Raw genomic sequence first — 20,542 nt, forward strand, 5'->3', positions numbered from 1 at the left:
TTACATTCCAGCATGCTCTTATTACATTCTTCTGGGCCATTTGTTTCCATCTACATTTCTTTTCCAAAGTAAATCTATTCTGAAGCACACTATGTAAGTTTACAGCACAGAAGGAAGTGATTTGAGACACCCCTTAATAATTTTGTCTCTCACAGGAAAAAATTGGCTGGCGAAATGTCACTCGCTTGCTCGTGTTCTCGACAGATGCAGGATTTCACTTTGCTGGAGATGGTAAATTAGGTGGCATTGTTCTACCAAATGATGGGAATTGCCATCTCGATACACAGGGTCTCTACACCATGAGTGATCATTTTGTAAGTTTGCCATTAGCTTTTATATAGTTATTCAGCCTGTCTTTAGGATAATTTGTGTGAAACATTGAATATCCTGTAAAATCAAATTACCTGTAATTCTGAAATTTTGCCAACAGGATTATCCATCCATTGCTCATTTGGTGCAGAAACTTAGTGACAACAATATTCAGCCTATCTTTGCTGTCACAGAAGAGTTCAAGGGTGTGTACAAGGTAAGTGCTTCCAAATACGCCAAAATTTCAGAATTGTTATACAACTATATTTTGTATGCATCATTACATAATTCTAAATCTTCTGGAATCTAACATGCAAAAAGACAGTCTAAAAACCCATTCAGTAATGCCAGTTGACTGCAGGATTGTACTTGGCAGGAGGATTTAATGCTTAAGTAACATCCTGTATAGTATGGGGTAGGGATGGGGAAGTAATAAACATTATGGAAGAAATCCTGTGTTTATACAGTGGGGTAATACATTTTTCAGGATGTTCTGAAACATATCTGAACCAATAAATTACTTGTCTTCCAATATGGTCATTACTCCATAAGCAATTTACAAACCTGATTCTGCTAATAAATCAGATGAGTGACAAGTTACGCCTTTTGATGATTGGTTGATAAAGAAATGTTGGTTAGGATATTAGGATTGAAGTAGTCTCTCAGGGTGTTTTCTATTCTTCCAAGTCATGGGAAAATATAAATTGAGCTTATGTTGAATGGCTTATTTAAAGGGCACTACATTTGGCAAAGTTATATTCATAAGAACATAACAATGGCAGAAGGAGAATGCCAATCATCTCAGTTCCAGGACATCACTGCAGGAATTCCTCAGGGTAGCGTCCTAGGCCCAATCATCTTCAGCTGCTTCAATAATCTTCATTCCATGATCAAGTGAGAAGTAGGGATGTTCACTGATTATTGTACAATGTTCAGCACCATTTGGGACGACTCAGATACTGATACAGTCCATATCCAAATGCAACAAGACCTGAACAACATCCAGGCTTGGGCTGACAAGTTGCAAATAACATTCGTGCCAGGCAATGACCATCTGAACAAGAGAGAATCTAACCATCGCCCCTTGACATTCAATGGCATTACCATCACTGAATCCCCCACTATCAATATCCTGGAGGTTACCATTGACCAGAAACAGCTGGACAAGCCATATAAATACTGTGGCTACAAGAGCAGGTCAGGTGCTAGGAATCCTGCGGCAACTCACTCACCTGTCTCCCCAAAGCCTGTCCACCATCTACAAGGCACAAGTCAGGAGTGTGATGGAATACTCTCCACTTGCCTGGATGAGTGCAGCTCCAACAACACAAGAAGCTTGACACCATCCAGAACAATGTAGCCTACCTGATTGGCACCCCTTCCACAAACGTTCACTCCCTCCACCAGTGACGCACAATGGTAGCAGTGTGTACCATTTCAACAGGGATCAGCAACCTTTCAAAACTGGTGATGCAAGTCTTCATTTATTCACTCTAATTTAAGGTTTTGTGTGCCCCCAATCGCCTCCCGCCAAACACACAGCATCCAATCGGTTTTACAATTGCAGGGATTTCACCCAACATTTTCAACCAAGAGCTCTCTCCTGACACTTGCCACATTGCTGCTGACCTTCAGGTAGTTTCAATTCTCTGGAAGGCTTCGGAACCACAAAGCTGCCCAAAGGTCGGAAACAGGAGCACAGCAACTCGGTGAAATTGACATTGACAGACCAGCTTTTAAAAGATTGGAACTCTCCGGTTCTGATTTTTTTCTTTTAAAGTGGCCTGTCAGGAAGGTGGCTCCAGCTTGTCAGACTGGATGATCATCTCGCTGAAAATCACCTTGTGTGCCGTAGGTTGCCGACCCCTGATCTACAAGATGCGTTGCAGGAACTCACCAAGGCTCTTTAGGCAGCACCTACCAAAACCACAACCGCTACCATCTAGAAGGAAAAAGGAGAGCCAATAAATCCCCAGGGCCTGATAATCTGCATTCCAGTGTTCTAAAGGAGGTGGCCATCGTTGGTTGTCATCTTTCAAAATTCTGTAGATTCTGGAACAGTCCTGGCGGAATGGAGAGTGGCAAATGTAACCCCACTATTTAAAAAAGGAGGGAGAAAACAGTGAATTACAGATGGGCTAGCCTAACCTCAGTAGTAGGGAAGATGCTAGAATCTATTATAAAGCATGTGATAACAGGACACTTGGAAAATTTCAACGGGATTAGAAAAAGTCAACATGGATTTATGTAAGGGAAATCATGTTTGACAAACCCACTGGAGTTCTTTGAGGAAGTAATTAGTAGAATAGATAAGGGAGAACCAGTGGATGTGGTATATTTGGACTTTCAGAAAACTTTTTTGAGAAAGTCCCACAAGAGGTTAGTGTGTAAAATTAAAGCACGTTGGATTGGGGGTAATACGTTGGCATGGATTGAGAATTTGTTAGCAGACAGGAAACAGAATAGAAATAAATGGGTCTTTCTCAGAATGGGGTACTGCAAGGAGCAGCGCTTAATCATTCATGGGCTGTAGGCTCCGCTGGCTGGGCCAGCATTTATTGTCCATCTCTAGTTGCCCTTGACAAGGTGGGGGTCAGCTGCTGCCTTGAACTGCTACAGCCCATGTGGTGTAGGTACTCCCACAGTGCTGTTAGGAAGGGAGTTCCAGGATTTAGGCTCAACAACAGTGAAGAAATGGTGATATACTTCAAAGTCAGGATGGTGAGTGGCTTGGAGGGGAACTTCTAGGTGGTGGTGTTCCCATCCATCTGCTGCCCTTGTCCTTCTAGATGGTAGTGGTCGTAGGTTTGGAAGGTGCTATCTAAGTAGCCTTGGTGAATTCCTGCAGTGGATCTTTTAGATGGCACACATTGCTGCTGCTATGCGTCAGTAGTGGACAAAGTGAATGTTTGTGGATGGGGTGCCAATCAAGTGGGTTGTTTTGTCCTGGATGGTGTCAAACTTCTTTGGTGTTGTGGGAGCTGCACTCATCCAGGCAAGTGGAGGGTATTGTATCACACTCCTGACTTGTGCCTTGAAGATGGTGGACAGGCTTTGGGGAGTCAGGAAATGAGTTGCTCGTCACAGGATTCCTAGCCTCTGACCTGTTCTTGTAGCCACAGTATTTTTATGGCTAGTCCAGTTCAGTTTCTGGTTAATGGTAACACCCAGGATGTTGTTAGTGGGGGATTCTGTGATGGTAATGCCATTGGACGTCATGGGGTGACGGTTAGATTCTGTCTTGTTGGGGATGGTCATTGCCCGGCACTTGTGTGGCGCAAATGTTGCTTGCCACTTGTCAGCCCAAGCCTGGATATTGTCCAGGCCTTGCTGTATTCGGACATGGACGTGCTTCAGTATCTGAGGAGTCACGAATGGTGCTGAACATTGTGCAATCATCAACGAACATCCCCACCTCTGACCTTATGATGAAAGGAAGGCCATTGATGAAGCAGCTGAAGATGCCTGGGCCAAGGATGCTACCCTGAAGAACTCCAGTGGTGATGACCTGGCTCTGAGATGACAGACCTCCAACAACCACAAGCATTTTCCTTTGTGCTAGCTTTGACTACAAGAGTTTTCCCCCTGATTCCCATTGATTCCAGTTTTGCTGGGGCCCCTTGATGTCACATTTGGTCAAATGCTGGCTTGATGTCAAGGACAGTCACTCTCACCTCACCTTGGGAATTCAGCTCTTTTGTCCATGTTTGAAACATTGCTGTAATGTAGTTGGGCTGAGTGACCCAGATTGAGTGCCAGTGAGCAGGTCATTGCTAAGCAAGTGCCGCTTGATAGCACTGTTGATGATCCCCTCCATTGCTTTATTGATGATTGAGAGTAGACTGATGGGGCGGTAATTGGCCAGGTTGGATTTGTCCTGCTTTTTGTGGACAGGACATACTTGGGCAATTTTCCACATAGCCAGGTAGATGCCAGTGTTGTAGCTGTACTGGAAAAGCTTGGCTAGGGGCACGGCAAGCTCTGAAGCACAAGTCTTCGTTATTGCTGGAATGTTGTCAGGGCCCATAGCCTTTGCACTGTCCAGTGCTCTCAGCCGTTTCTTGATATCACGTTGAGTGAACCTAATTGGCTGAAGACTAACATCTGTGATGCTGGGGACCTCCAGAGGAGGCCGAGATGGATCATCCACTCAGCACTTCTGGCTGAAGATTGTAGCAAATGCTTCAGCCTTATCCTTTACACTGATATGCTGAGCTCACCCATCATTGAGGATGGGGATATTTGGAGCCTTCTCCTCCAGTGGGTTGTTTAATTGTCCACCACCTTTCACGACAGGCTGTGACAGGACTGCAGAGCTTAGATCTGATCCGTTGGGATCAGTTTAGCTCTGTCTATCACTTGCTGCTTATGCTCCTTGGCACACAAGTAGTCCCGTGTTATAGCTTCATCAGGTTGACACCTCATTTTTCGGTATGCCTGGTGCTGCTCCTGGCATGCCCTCCTGCACTCTTCATTAAACCAGGGTTGATCCCCTGGCTTGATGGTACTGGTAGTCTGGGGGATATGCCAGGCCATGAAGACTGTGAATTACAGGTTGTGTTCGAGTACGGTTCCGCTGCTGCTGATGGCCCACAGCACCTCATGGATGCCCAGTCTTGAGTTGCTAGATCTGTTCAAAATCTATCCCATTTAGCATGTTGGTAGTGCCACACAACACGATGGAGGGTATCCTCAATGTGAAGGTGGGATTTCGTCTCCGCAACGATTGTACGGTGGTCACTCCTACTGATTTTGTCATAGACAGATGCATCTGCGGCAGGCACGTTGGTGAGGATGAGTTCAAGTATGTTTTTTCCCCTCTTGTTGGTTCCCTCACCTGCTGCAGACCCGGTTTAGTAGCTATGTCCCTTAGGACTTGGCCAGCTTGGTCTGTAGTGGTGCAACCGAGCCACTCCTGGTGATGGACATTGAAGTCCCCACCCCAGAGTACCTTCTGCACCCCTGCCACCCTAAGTGCTTCTCAGCACTGATTTATCAGCTGAGGGAGGGCAGTACATGGTAATCAGCAGGAGGCTTCCTTTCCCATGTTTGACCTGATCTCATGAGACCTCATGGGGTCCGGAGTCTATGTTGAGGACTCCTGGGGCAACTCCCTCCCGACTGTATGCCACTGTGCCACCACCTCTGTTGGGTCTGTCCTGCTGCTGGAACAGGACATACCTAGGGGTTGAATTGATGGTGTCTGGGACATTATCTGTAAGATATCATTCCGTGAGGATGACTGTCAGGCTGTTGCTGGACCAGTCTGTGAAACAGCTCTCCCAATTTTGGCACTAGCCCCCAGATGGTAGTAAGGAGGACTTTGCAGGATTGACAGGGCTGAGTTTGCCATTGTCATTTCCAGTGCCTAGGTCAATACCTGGTGGCCCACCTGGTTTAATTCCTTTTTTTGAGACTTGGTAGCAGTTTGATACAACTGAGTAGCTTACTAGGCCATTTCAGAGGGCATTTAAGAGTCACTGGAGTTTAGAAGAATGAGAGGCAATCTCATTGAAACATATAAAATTCTGACAGGGATGGACAGACTGAATGCAGGGAGGATATTTCCTCTAGTTGGGGGATTCTAGAACAAGGGGTCACAGTCTCAGGATATGGGGTATGCCATTTAGGTGAGATGGGGAGAAACTTGGTGAACCTATGGAATTCTCTAACACAGAAGGCTGTGGAGGCCAAGTCACTGAATATATTTAAGAAGGAAATAGATTTCTGGACTCTAAAGGCATCAAAGGTTATGAGGAGAGAGCAGGTTTATGGCATTGAGATAGGGGATCAGCTGTGATCATATTGAATGCCGGAGCAGGCTCCAAGGGCCGAATGACTTACCCCTACTCCTATTTTCTATGTTTCTATGGAAGCAGACACATGGGAACACCACCACCTGGAATTTCTCCTCCAAGCCACTCAACCGTCCTGACTTAGAACTATACCACCATCCTTTCACTGTTGCTGGGTCAAAATCCTGGAACTCCCTCCTAACAGCACTGGGTGTTCCTACACCACATAAACTGCAGTGGTTCAAGACGGCAGCTCACCACCACCTTCGTAAGGTCAATTGGGGATGAGCAATAAATGCTGGCCTAGCCAGCCACGCCCAGATCCCACAAATGAAGAAAGATAAAGGCCATTCTGCTCCTCAAACATATCCCATCTGTACCTCAACTAGATTTCTGTCTTTGCTCTATATCCTTTGATGCATTTGCCTAACAAAAAGCTGTGGATGTTGACCCTCAAAATTTCAGTTGACGTTGCATCAATAGTCTTTTGAAGGAGAGAGAGTTACACATTCCCACTACTTTTTGTGTGAAGTGGTTCCTGATTTCACTATAAAATTATGTAACTCTAATTTTAAGATTACATCTTGTTCTGGATTCCCCAGAGATGAAATAGTTTCTTAGTATCTACCTTACTGAATTCTTTAATCACTTGAAATACTTCATTAGACCATCACTTAACTTTGTAAACTCAAGGGGGTACAAATCAAATTTATGCAAGTTGCCCTGATATTTTAATCCTGGTAAATCTGCACTGTACACCCTCCAAGGCCAAAATATTGTTTCCTAAAATTCTGCCCTGACTGTGAGTGCATAACATCTTTACTACTGCCCTGGTGTTAAACTAGATTGCCTGTTCAACTGCTGGGATAAGGTTTGGCTGTAAAACTCATTATGACATGGTCTACTTCCTGAAAATCTTTGGCAAACTTCTACATGAAAGGCAATTACATGAATTTTAACCTATTTAAGGTATAGAGTAAAATCTAAAAATGGATAGAACTTTAACAACAAAAAGAAGCATCAGTAACTTGCCAGGGCACTGATGCCAGCACTGTTTAATAATAAAAAAAAAGTTGTGGGCTGCCTCAGCTTGGAATTAATGCAACCATTTTTTTAATGTTGCATTTTTCATTCATCCAAACCAAGCAAATGGCAATTCAGGCCTCAGTTCAATGCAAGTTAGCCAGATTCATAGACAATACTAAAGGAGGTAGTAGTCAAGTTTGAGACACTAAAATAAAGTCAATGGACCGAACTGTGACAGCTGAAATTTAATACGGTCACAAGTGATATACATTGGGAAGTAAAGCTGTAATGTATCTCAGATTATCTAATACTAAAGTTAGAAGTTGTAAAGTTGCTTGAAACTTCTAAAGGCCATGAAGTTGCAACAAAGCAATGGATTACTGAAGTATGGCCAGAATCTTCGGGTCAGTGAGCAGCGGTGGGCCCTGCTCCCCGACGTGTAAAATGATGTGTGGTGACATCGGGCAGGCATCCCAACGTCATCGTGCATCATTCAGATCCTTAGTTCGGTGGGTGCGCACCGGAGTCGGCTGCGCGCCCACTGAACTGTCAAAGGCCTATTAAAGCCATTTAAATTCCAACTAAAATAATTAACTGAGCTGCCTGTCCATCCTTAAGGTTGGCAAGCAGGCGAAGAGCCCAGACAGCCTTCGCATTTATCATGAAACCTCATCCATGGGCGGGATGAGGTTTCATGAAGGTTTTTAAAGTTTAATAAAAATTTTAATAAAATTCATTGACATGTCCCAGTTCATGTGACACTGTCACTTGAGGGGATGTCTTAAAATTTTTTTTTTCCTTTATTCAAATTTTTAAAGATCAAACTAATCTCCCTGAGGCAGCTCTGGGCCTTGATTTTCCCCTATGTTACTAACTCAGTGTATGTATCAGATACACTATTAATGGGACTTTCGACTAAAGCAAATAAAATTTTTTAAAGTTTTCATTCATTTTGTTAGCTCACAGTTTTAGCCTCTATACTTAAGGGATATGCTTGCCCAGCATAAGGTGCAACCAAGATTGATTCTTCCAATATGAGAGGGTTGTCCTATGAAGAGAGATTGAATAGAACAGGCCCATGCTGACTGGAGTCCAGAAAACTGAGGGTTTGATGGGTTAGATGCTGAAAGATATTCCGAGGCTGGAGAGACTAGAACTCGGGACATAACCTCAGGTAAAGGCGACAGCCATTTCATACTGAGATAAGAAATTCCTTCACTCAGGATTGTGAATTTTAGGAATTGTCTGTCCCCAGAGAGCTGTGGATGCTCAGTTATTGAGTATATTCAAGGCTGAGATTGAATGTATTGGACAATTGGATATGAAAATTGAGTGGGAAAAATAGAGTTGAGGTCAAGGATCAGCCATGGTCTTGAATGGTGAAGAGAGTGCAAAAAGCCCTGTGACCTACTCCAAGCCAATTTATTAAATATTTAGTTCTTGGTTTTGTTCACCGATGCTTCCCTCTGTTCCAAGTTTGCTCACGCGTTGTTCAACTCTTAAGCTTAAAGTTACTTTTCAGGATTGTTAAATTTTGGATTAGGTTTTCAGTATGGAGAATGGAATTAGAGTACTTAGTCCTTCTAAGTGAGAGTTCAATTATTTCAGAGCTCATGTAATCCCTTTTGCCAAGCTGTTTCCCATTCATCTGAACCCACGGAAAAGGCAGAATTGATCTCAAATTAATACTTTTTTTAAAAAATGAAAATGTTTGGGAGCTTGAGAATTAATATTATCATTTAATAACTTGCATTTAATATTGTTGCTCTATTTTTAATAGGCACTCCATGATCTCATTCCAAAATCTGAAGTGGGTGTTCTGTCATCCAACTCCAGTAATGTAATCAAGCTGATCCTTGATGCTTATCATGTAAGTACTGACCATAAAGTTGACCCTTGCATCAAAATTTATTTAATGTCACTGCTCTAATACTTACAAATACAGTGATAGCAACACTTCTATTTTTTTTAACAGGCTTTGTCTTCTGAGGTTATCCTCGAGAATAGCAAATTGCCAGAAGGAGTGTCAATACATTATACAGCCTATTGTAAAAATAATACCGTTCATACAGGGGAAAATGGCAGGAAGTGTTTAGGCATTCAAATTGGCGACGAGGTAAGGTCTAGTTGATCCTTTTTCACATGAACATTTTATGAAATATTTGATCAATAGCTGTTCAGATGAAATATACACTTGCTGTGGTATAGACTTGAGAGCCAGGAAGATAGCTCATTATCAGTTTGTTTGCATATTGAGCTTTAGACGAAGTTTACTTCAAATTTAGAAGCTACTCTTCTCTCAAATCCTCCACTCGCTTCCCCAAAGCTTCATGTTTGATCATGACTTGGGTCTTCCTCCTGTATAATGTGCAGATATATGCACCCACTATATAGGTAGGTCCTATTATATCTATTTTTGGCACCTATGAAAAGTTGGCATTGATGAAGATGTGCTACAGTTCACACAGCATCTGTGTGAGTATACAAAAATATACTGTGTTGATACATGTCGCCAACCCAAGTCAGTGTTGTTGTTCCTCTGCCCTTGCATTTGCTGCTACTTCCATATTCACCATCAAGTAACATGATGCTGTCTCCAGTTGAATCTAGTAGAAGTCTTGTAAATTGAATGTTTGTTCTTTTCCTTTTGGCTTGTGTAGCTTAAAATTGGCATTTCCTTTATGCACAAGGCTGTTGGGGCAGCATTCTGTGCAGCTATATTTATTTTTTTGCTGAGCTGCTGTAAAAGTACTGTTAAGTTATAAAAAGTTTCTTTGGCTTTGCAACACAATGCTAGAAACATGGTATGTTCAAGAGGTTTTGTTGCTGATTTGGGAGGAATGGTTTCATAAGAAATGAAAGGTAGATTTAGCGATTGACAGGCAGACTTGAGGACTGGGTGGGTACAGTAGATTAGACACAGATTTCAACTTTAGGATTTAGAATCATAGAATAGTACAATACAGGAGGAGTTTGTTCCGGCTCTTTCAGGGAGCAATTCAATTAGTCCCATTCCCCACATCTGCAACTTTTCTCCAAATATTGATGCAATTCCCTTTTGAAGATGAGTGTTGATCTGTAACCACTGCCCTTTTGGGTGTGCATTACGAATCCTAACCACTTTTTAACAAAAATGATTATCCCCTTTTGCCTCGGTTACTTTTGGCAATCACCTTAAATGTATGCCCTCTAGTTATTAGCCCTTCAGCCATTGGAATCTATTTCACTTTATTTACTCTATCTAAAACCTTTGATTTTGAACCCCTATATCAACTCTCCTGTTTACCTTCTCTGCTCCAAGGAGAACAACCCCATATTCTCCACTAAATCCACATAACTGTAATCCCTCATCCCTGGAACCATACTATTAAATCTCTCCTCGCCCAAGCCATCACATCCTTCCTAAAGTGTGCTGCCCAGAACTGAACACAGTACTCCTGCTGGGGCTGAACTAGGGTTTTATGTAGATTTGGCATAAGTTCCTAGCTTTTGTACACTATGCCTTTATTTCTAAAGCCCAGGATATCACATGCTTTATTAACTGCTTTGGAGGTGGCAGGACAGGTTAACAAAGATTCATGTGAAAGCACCCTAAGGTGTCTGTCTTTTTGTGTCCCTTTTAAAATTGTGCAGTTTAACATTTATCCTCTTTCCTCATTCAACCAAAATTTTTCACCTCACACTGTGTTGAATTTCTTCTACCATGTATGTGTGCATGCATTCCACCACCATGTCTATGTCCTCTTGAAACCTATTACTGTCGCCTTCCTGTTTACTGCAATTGCAGGTTTTGTGCAATCTGCAGATTTCAAAACTGTGCCTTGAACCCCCAAGGCAAAGTCAGTAATGCTTTTCATAAACAGGATAATCCTAGTAGTGAACCTTGGAGAACCCCACTTCATAACTCGGAGGGCAGAATTTAGCCCTTGTCGGGCAGGCTCAGCATGTCTGAGCAGAACTCTGTCACATGAGCAGGGATATGTTATTATTTAAATTTAAAATTTTTTATTTTATTTCTATTTGCTTTTGGAAACTTCATCCCGCCCATGGATGAGGTTTCCTTAAAAGATGCAAAGGCCGCTTGACCTTTTAGCCTGCCCGCCAACCGTAAGGTTGGACGGGCAGCAAAAATTGTAAGTTAATTAAGACTTTAATGGACTGAACAGGCCTTTTAATTGTCGATAGGCACGCTGCCAATTCCCACTCACGCATGCGGACCAAAATATCGCATGTCTGCGCGTTGACATCAGGGCCCTCGCTCAACATCACTGTGCATCATTTTACACTCGAGTGGGTCAGGTATGCACCCACCGAGGTAAAAATTTTGCCCCAAGTCTGAAAAACAACCATTTACCACAGCTGTTTTCTATTCCTTAACCAATTTTGTATCCTCCTGCTACTGATCCTTTTATCTCATAGGGCTATCACCAAATTTGAAGCCTATTACATGGTACTTTGAGACACCTTTTGAAATTCCATATACACAACATCAACTGCACTTCCCTCATCACCCTCTGTTGCCTCATAAAAAAACTCAATCGTTAGTTAAACACAATTTGCCCTTAAATTTGTTTTAGTCCTTGCTTGTCCAAGTGGCTGTAATTTTCTGCCCGATTATTTTTGCCAGAAGCTTCCCTGCTCGTTATTTCCAGGTTTACCCTTCTCCCTTTTCATTGAACAAGGTGCATCATTTGCAATTCTCTGGTCCTTTGACACACCCCTGTATCTTAAGAAGGATTAGAAGATTGTGGCCTGCGCTTACTCAGGAACCTCGGATGTCTCCCGTTCAGATACCTTATCTACTTTTAAGTACTGCTAGACTTCCTAGAGCCTTCCTGTTTTTTAATATCTCATCCTATACCCTGGCAATCTTGTTTACCATAATTTTGGCAGTCATCTTAGTAAACACCAATGCAAAGTACTTGTTTAGTTCCTCATCCATGCCTTTTTTTTCCTCCAGAAATAGATCTCCATTTTGGTCCCCAACTGGTCGCATGGCTCATCTGACACAACTATCTTCCTGTTAATATGCCTATGGAAGACCTTTGAATTTCCTTTTGTTAGTTACAAATCTATTCTTGGATTATCTCTGCCCCTTTTATTTCCTTTTTCACTTCTCTGTACTTTTTATATTCAGCCTGATTCTCCTTTGTTATCAAGCTGATATTTGTCATATGCCCCCTTTATCTGTTCCATCTGTTGTCTAACTCCTTTGACATCCAAGGAACTTTGGTTTTGGCTGCACCCTTTTCCCTCTAGGGGGAATATACCTAGCCTGTACACGAACCATCTCCTCTCTGAAGGTCAACCACTGCTCCATTACATTGCTGCCTTTCAGCCTTTGAGTACAATTTACCTGGCCAGTTCCCTCCTCAAATTGTTGAAATTATCTCTTCTTCAGTTAAGTATATTTAGTTGCAAGTCCAGTCCAAAGCATTGGGATGAAAGTTTTCCTTGCTGGTTGAATTCTCTGTTGGATGTAGAGGTCCTGTGCTCAATGAGTTTGGCCAGTTTCTAACTAGCTCCTATTGGTGTGGGCTGAAGCACAAAAGTGCCCCTGATTTGACCTAAACCAATATCGCTAGTATTAGAAATAAAAATTTCCTGAAGTTAGGACTGTTAAATTAAGGGAGCTTTATTCTGCATCCGACTTTCTCTGCACCTGACTGCTATATCTTACCTTAGTGTTGAGGCTGATGTGAACTAATATCTTTTTCATTGAAGCAATGTGCAATAATACCTGAATTGGAAGTATCTTAGAATAAAAATAAACTTGCTTTATATACAAAAATAAAATTCACTTTCCTTTTAGGTGAGCTTCAACATAAGTATCACAGCAAAGAAATGCCCAAATAATGGAGAGAAGGCAACTATTCAAATCAAACCTCTGGGATTTAATGAGAAGGTAGAAGTTAACTTGGAGTTTGTTTGTGAATGTGACTGCCACAAGAAGGGAATTCCTAACAGCCCAGATTGTCATCAGGGTAATGGAACATTTGAATGTGGAGCTTGCAGGTAGGTGATCAATTTGTTCAGGAATCAATTATTAAGAGTGTGTATACTTGCTATAGGTATAGTAATGAATAAAAATTCCGCAAAGTGGATATTTTTAATGTTTATATTGCCACCTTCATTATTTAAGTATTACAATATTGGATTCAGGATGTTTTGATTTTTCAGCAAAATTTGCTGTTATCAAATTAGGGAATTAATGGTAAAACACATTCTTGTAGTAGATTGTCTTTAAGGGGAAGTTTTTCTTGTGAATCATTTTGTTTAAGATGAGTCGTATTGGTGCTGCAGAATTGAACACAAATCAGTTTGAGGTGGCAAGAGAAACTGGCAATGCACAAACCAACAAGTATCAGGAGAAGGATTGCCAACTCTGACCAGACTCATTCCGGGAGACATCAGTGGAAGCGAAGTCACGGAAAGCCAGCAGCTTTCACGGAAAGCCAAGTTGGTTCTAGGTTTATGGGTTGGCTGTACGAACAGAGACACATAAATACAAATCTTGCCCCATCTCCTCTTACTGCTGTCGATGCGCAGTAATTGTTGGAGGAGAGATATTGGAAACATCAACAACAAGAAAATCTCAATATCAAGCCACATATAATCAAGTCCTTTTGCCTAACCTTGACCGTGCTGTGAACCTGACCCTCTTCGATACAGTTACAACAGTGAACCTGCATTTGACACACTGAGGCATTCCAAATAGGAATCCTGATACTCCAATGGAACTGGAATCAGAACGCCGTGTAACTATTTAACCACCCACCCAGGCTGCCGCTGCTGTCCCTCGTGAATTTCATGGCTGTAGAAGTTCAAAATTTGCCATTTTTACTGCATACAGGAATGAGACTCAACAATTTAAATTGTTCTCTTTCTGCTGGGGAGGTTGTATTAACGACCAGGATATTGTGTAATGCTCTCTTATGAGTTGTAACTTTCTGCTGTGAGTTTAATGAGCTTAATGTGTAAATCAGGATGTTCTTAAAATTAACAGGGCGGTTGAGAGTGAGGTGCTGTTTGTGCAAGGCAAACAGCAGAATGGAGTAAATTTCCCAGCAAGTTCTGAGGATTAGCAACTCACGGCGTAGCTCTTTTTTAGCTAACTTGCATTAGTAATGGTGTCAGCGTGCATTCACCTTTATTTTTCCAGCAAGGTTTGAGACAACAACTTTTGTTAATTGTAGCCTGGAAATTACTGTCGGTACAAGAGCCTAAGACTACAGAAATACTCTGCAGCAGTCTGAGCTGTTATTTTCCCTCTCTCACAGCCATATCCAGCTGTTACTCTCACCCTTTATCTCAACTTCTGATGTTTCACTTGTCATGTCACTGCCCCGCCCCCACCAAGCCACCATTTCCCTCTCCACCCCCCCGCCCCCCCAATCCCATCCCAAAACAGGCCACAGTATCCTCTAGGAGTTTGTAGTCTGCTGTCCACCCAGGCTCCGCACTCTCCTATTTGGTATGCTTATATGGTAACTGAATTAGACTATTCGGCCCCTTGAGCCTGCTCCGCTACTCCATAAGAACATGGCTGATCTGTTTGTGTTTTAAATTCCACATCCCATCTACCCCTGATCACCTTAGATTCTCATTAAGCAAAGGAATCTATCTAACTCCACCTTCCAAAGTCACACAACCGTTTGAGAGAAAAAAGTTCCCCTCATATCTGTCCTATAAGGGCGACCCCTAATTTTAAGACAATGTCCACTGGTCCTGGATTCACCCACAAGAGGAAACATCCTTTCCACATCAACCTTCCCAAAACTGTTCAGGATCTTATATACTTAAATCAAGTCACCTTTACTCTTCTAAACTCCAGTGGAAACAAGCCCAGTCTGTCCAACCTTTCCTCATAAGACAACCTGTTCATTCCAGGTATCAATCTGGTAAACCACCACCAACACATTTACATCTTTCCTTAAATAAGGAGACCAAAACTGCACACAGTATTCAAGTATTGGGAAGGTGATGTGGTATTGTTGCTGGACTAGTAATCCAGGGACCCAGGGTAATGCTCTGGGGACCCGGGTTCAAATCCTACCATAGCAGATAGTGGAATTTGAATTCAATAAAAATCTGGAATTAAAAGTCTAATCATGACTGTAAAATCATTATCGATTGTTGTAAAAACCCATCTGGTTCACTGATGTCCTTTAGGGAAGGAAATCTGCTGTCCTTACTTGGCCTGGCCTACATGTGACTCCAGACACACAGCAATGTGGTTGACTTTTAAATGCCCTCTGAACAAGGGCAATGAGGGATTGGGTAATAAATGCTAGCCTCCCATGAATGAATAAAAAAAAAATGTGGTCTCACCAATGTCCTGTATAACATCGTTACTTTTATGTTCCACTCCTCTTGTAATAAAGGATAGCATTCCACCAACCTCCTTAATTAATTACGTGCTGTACCCACATACTAACTTTTTGTGACTCATGCGCTAGAACATCTAGATTCCTCTGGATCTCAGAATTCTGCAATCATTCTCCATTTAAGTAATACTCTGCTTTTTTATTCTTCCTGCCAAAATAAACAACTTCATATTTTCCCCACATTACACTCCCATCTGCCAGATTTTTGCCCACTCACTCAACTTACTATATCTGCTTGCAACCTCTCTTATGTCCTCTTCATAATATACTTTCCTACCTATCTTTGTGTCATCTGCAAATTTCGCTACCATGCCTTCGCACCCTTCATCTAAGTCATTGATATAAATTTTAAAAGTTGAGGCCCCACCACATACCTCTGCGGGATAGAGGGAAAGCATTTCCCAGCCAGCGCTGTGGGACTTTCCTTCCTGGTTTGGGCTTGATGATGCTTAAGGACCAAACTGGCCCAACTCACTCAATGGTGTCAATGTAAAATATTGTTTTAAAACCTCCCTCCACCACCAATGCACAGTAGCAGCAGTGTGTACCATCTACAGGATGCAGTGCAGGAATTCACCAAGGCTCATTAGACAGCACTTTCCAAACCCACGACCACTACCATCTAGAAGGATAAGGACAGCAGATAGATGGGAACACCACCACCTGGAAGTTCTGTTCCAAGTCACTCACCATCCTGACTTGGAAATATTTCGCCATTCCTTCACTGTCGCTGGGCCAAAATCCTGGAACTCCCTTCCCAACAGCACTGTTGGTGTACCTACATCACATGGACTGCAGCAGTTCAAGAAGGCAGCTCACCATCACCTTCTTGAGGACAACTAGGGCTGGGCGATAAATGCTGGACTAGCCAGCGAAGCCCAAATCCTCAGCCTATGACTGTAAATACACCAAACATTGCTATTCTACTCAGCTGCAGAAGATAATACTGTATGTCAATTCTGGTACACTAGAGAAGTGTCCTGAGGTTAAATCTGTGCATACACTGGCACTCGGCATACTGCAGAATATTGGGCATGAAGACCTCAGCCTGAAATGTACCCAAGGGGCTCAGCACACACCATTGTGGGTTACCTGCACAAGCTAGGGGGTAGCCTTAATTTGAAAATTATTCAAATGGTTACCTCCTTTGTCCTTGTTTCTTACTAGCAGCTGTCCCTCTTCAAAATGCCAGGAAACTGCCTACCTTTGTATAAGTATCATAAACTCCAGCCCTGCTGCATCATGAGAGGAGTACCTGAAAGTATTCCAAATGAGTTGTCATTCCATTATCTGATATGGTCAGTCCTTTCCTTTGTAGGCATGCAGAAATACTGGACAACACTAGTGTTGCAAAAGGCTTGCATTATTGACCCTCAGACATGTTGGTCTAAATTGGGAAAGTTGACTATCTACCAGTGCCACCAGATAAAAACACAGTGCAACTATGGGGCTCACATATTTTTTACAACGGTGGGGAGGTGAAGAAAAGATAAATGAGAAGTACATTGTTTGCTTTTTAAATCAATTAGCACTGTATTTTTCAGCCACTAACTTGGAGATGTGGACTGCTTCGTTTTCAGATGTAACAAAGGACGAATTGGCCGATTTTGTGAATGCAGCACTGATGAAGTAAATAGTGAGGATATGGATGCTTCATGTAGAAAAGATAATACATCCCTAATCTGTAGTGACAATGGTGACTGTATCTGTGGGGAATGTGTCTGCAAAAAGAGGGAAAATCCCAATGAAATCATCTCAGGCAAATATTGTGAATGTGATAACTTCAATTGTGACCGATCCAATGGATTAATTTGTGGAGGCAAGTTTACAGCACAGTGAATTTATATTTCCATATACTGGTTTACTGATCTTCATGTTTCTTTGCAACTTACTTGACATTACCCTTTTATAATGGCCAAATGTTTGAAAACTTTTGCAACACCTGTGTTACATATCTGTATTCAATCCCCAAGGTGGAGAATTTCAATAGCTTCAAAGTGTCAGATGATATATTTAAATTCAGTCTTAATGCACAAGTATATAATTCATACAGAACCATTTTTTTTACTTCAGTTCATTTGAATGTCACTCAATTCTATTGTGGTTTGGTGTTGCCTTATCTCATAATTTGACACATGCTGTGTTGAACTCGAGCAGCAGCCAGCTGCACCTTGGAAAGAAATTGTTAGCCTAGAGCTTTATTTACATTGTGCTTCTTTAACCTAATATATCCTCCCTTGTGCTTTTAAGCATTTTCAGTACTTTTTTTCAATTCAGGGAATCATTTCATCAGCCTTTATTAATTAGAAACTTAACATTTTGCAGTTCAGTTTTTAAATATGAAGGCTTTAAAAATCTATTAAATACTTGAAAATGGACTTCTACATCCATAGATTTGGAGAAATATACAATGGCAATGAAGTCCATTTTAACTGTAATAAATAAATTGAGCTTTAAGCCATGGCAAATTCACAATATCTGCTTTTTCTCCCCATTCTCCCAACAGCCCAGCAGGCACCTGCTGCATTTCCCAAAGAGTGTCTTAACCAACTTAAGTATTGAGTATTGATCTCTTCTACAAATATGTCAACAGGGGCAGAGTGAGGAAGAGGTTATGTGAAGCAAAAGTTTGGAGATAGATTTAAAACTTTTCTGAATTGTCATCTTTTGCAGGAAATGGTATCTGTAAGTGTCGGGTGTGTGAATGCAACCCCAGCTATTCTGGCAATGCTTGTGATTGCTCCATGGATAATTCAACATGTATTTCAAAGAATGGACAGATGTGTAATGGGAGAGGCACATGTGAATGTGGCCGCTGTAAATGCACTGATCCTAAATTCCAGGGACCTGCCTGTGAAATGTGTCCGACCTGCCCTGGAGTCTGTACAGAACACAAGTAAGTAATTAAGTGATTGAAAGGTATATAATCCAGTATTACGTAAATTTTGTGAACAATGCTACTTAATCCCCTTAAAGGGTTCCATTATTGAGTTTAAAAGGGAAAGGGCAATCTGGGGAAAATGAGAAAAAATATTAAAACACATTAAAAATAAAAGCTTCTACAAATATTTAAAAAAAGGAAGAGTGGCTAAACTCAGCGTTGATCCCTTGGAGGATGAGACTTGGGAATTAATAGTGGGGAAACAAGGAAATGGCTGAATGGCCTACTCCTGCTCCCATTTCTTATGATCTTATAATCATGATCACTAGAGAAAAAGTACTGGGAAAACTGATGGGACTAAATATTGATAAGTGCCCTGGACTGGATGGTTTGCATCCGAGAATCTTAAAGAAAGTGGGTGCAGAGATAGTGGATGCATTGGTTGTAATCTCCCAAGATTCTCTAGATTCTGAAAATGTCCCAGCGGATTGGAAAACCGCAAATGTGGCACCTCTATTCAATAAAGTATTGAAACAGAGCAGGAAGTTATAAGCCAGTTAGCCTAACATCTGTCATTGGGAAAATGCTAGAATACATTATTAAGGAGGTAGCAGAAAACATTTTGAGAATCGTGTAATCAAGCACAGTCAGCATGATTTTGTGAAAGGGAAATCAGGTTTGACAAATTTGTTTAAGTTCTTTGAGGAGGTAACAAGCTGGGTAGATAAAGGGAAACTAGAAGATGTAATGTATTTGGATTGCCAAAAGGCTTTCAATAAGGTGCCGCATAAAAGTTTTTTTGGTGTTGGGGTAACATATTAGCATAGTTAGCTGATTGATTAACTAATGGGGAACAGCGTGCCTGGCTAAGTGGATCGTTTTAAGGTTGACGAACTAACGTCTGGAGTACCACAGGGATCAGTGCTGGGTCTCAATTATTTAGGACATAAAATAAGAAATAAGAGCAAGAGTAGACACAGCCCGTCGAACCTGCTCTGCTATTCAAAATGATGATGGCTGATCTTGGACTTCAACTCCATTCTCCTGCCTGCTCCCTATACCCCTTAATTCCCTGAGACACCAAAAATCTATCTATCCCAGTCTGAAATGTATTCAATGATAGAGCATCCACAACTCTGCTGTATAGAATTCCAAAGATTCACATCCCTTTGAGTAAAGAAATTTCTCCTCATCTCAGTTCTAAATGATCAGCCCCTTATCCTGAGACTCTGCCCCTGTGTTTTGGGTTCTCCAACCAATGAAAACAATCTCTCAGCATCCACCTTATCAAATCTCTTCACAATTTTGTAGGTTTCAATGAGATTGTGCCTCATTCTTCTAAACTCCAAAGCGTATAAGCCCAATTTACTCAGCCTCTCATCATAGAACATCCCCCTCGACCCAGTGCAAGTATATTCTTCCTTAAATGTGAAGGTCAAAACCGCAAACACTACTCCAGGGGCGGTCTCACCAAAACCCTGTGCATCTGTAACAAGACTTCTTTATTCTTGTACTCCAATCCCCTTGCAATAAAGGCCAACTTGCTATTTGCCTTTATAATTGCTTGCTGTATTTGCATGCTAACTTCCTGTGTTCCTTGAACTAGCACTCCCAAGTCTCTTAGAAATTTCTTACCTTTTTTAAAAAAAAGTTCTGCTTTTTTATTCTTAAGACCAAAGCAAATAACTTCACACTTTCCTGTATTATACTCCATCTGCCATCTTGTTGCCCAGTTGCCTAACCTGTCTATATCTCTTTGCTGCCTCTGTGTGCTCCCCACAGCTTACCTTCCCACCTAGCTTGGTATCATCAGCAAACTTAGATACATTACTCTCTGTTTCTTCATCTTGGTCATTAGTATAGATTGTAAATAGCTGAGGCCCCCAGCACTGATCCTTGCAGCATTCTACTGTTCACTGCCTGCCAACTTGAAAGCCCAGTTTATACCCTAAACCCCGAAAACTCTGTTTTCAGTCCCCGTTAGCTAATCCTCTATCCATGCTAATATATTACCTCCAGCCCCATGAGCCCTTTTTTTTGCCAGTTAACCATTTGTGTGGTACCTTAACAAATGCCTTTTGAAAGTGTACTGGTTCCCCTTTATCTCCCCTACTAGTTACATCCTCAAAAATCTCTAATAAATT

The 20,542-nt window shown here is 41.7% G+C and overlaps 1 protein-coding gene across 5 annotated transcripts in view; it reads left to right on the forward strand.

The window, feature by feature from the left end:
* The window catches only part of LOC121275835 (integrin beta-1-like), a 129,543-nt gene that overhangs the window by 90,961 nt on the left and 18,040 nt on the right, over positions 1-20,542 (forward strand). For all 5 annotated transcript variants that reach the window (XM_041183522.1, XM_041183524.1, XM_041183523.1 and 2 more), the window contains exons 7-13: positions 156-314; positions 431-526; positions 8,911-9,000; positions 9,106-9,246; positions 12,943-13,145; positions 17,098-17,336; positions 18,191-18,413. In XM_041183522.1, the coding sequence (XP_041039456.1) occupies positions 156-314; positions 431-526; positions 8,911-9,000; positions 9,106-9,246; positions 12,943-13,145; positions 17,098-17,336; positions 18,191-18,413 (1,151 nt within the window). The remainder of the gene's footprint in view (positions 1-155; positions 315-430; positions 527-8,910; positions 9,001-9,105; positions 9,247-12,942; positions 13,146-17,097; positions 17,337-18,190; positions 18,414-20,542) is intronic.

This window comes from Carcharodon carcharias, chromosome 3 (genome assembly GCF_017639515.1).
Source record: "Carcharodon carcharias isolate sCarCar2 chromosome 3, sCarCar2.pri, whole genome shotgun sequence".
Classification (NCBI taxonomy): domain Eukaryota; kingdom Metazoa; phylum Chordata; class Chondrichthyes; order Lamniformes; family Lamnidae; genus Carcharodon; species Carcharodon carcharias.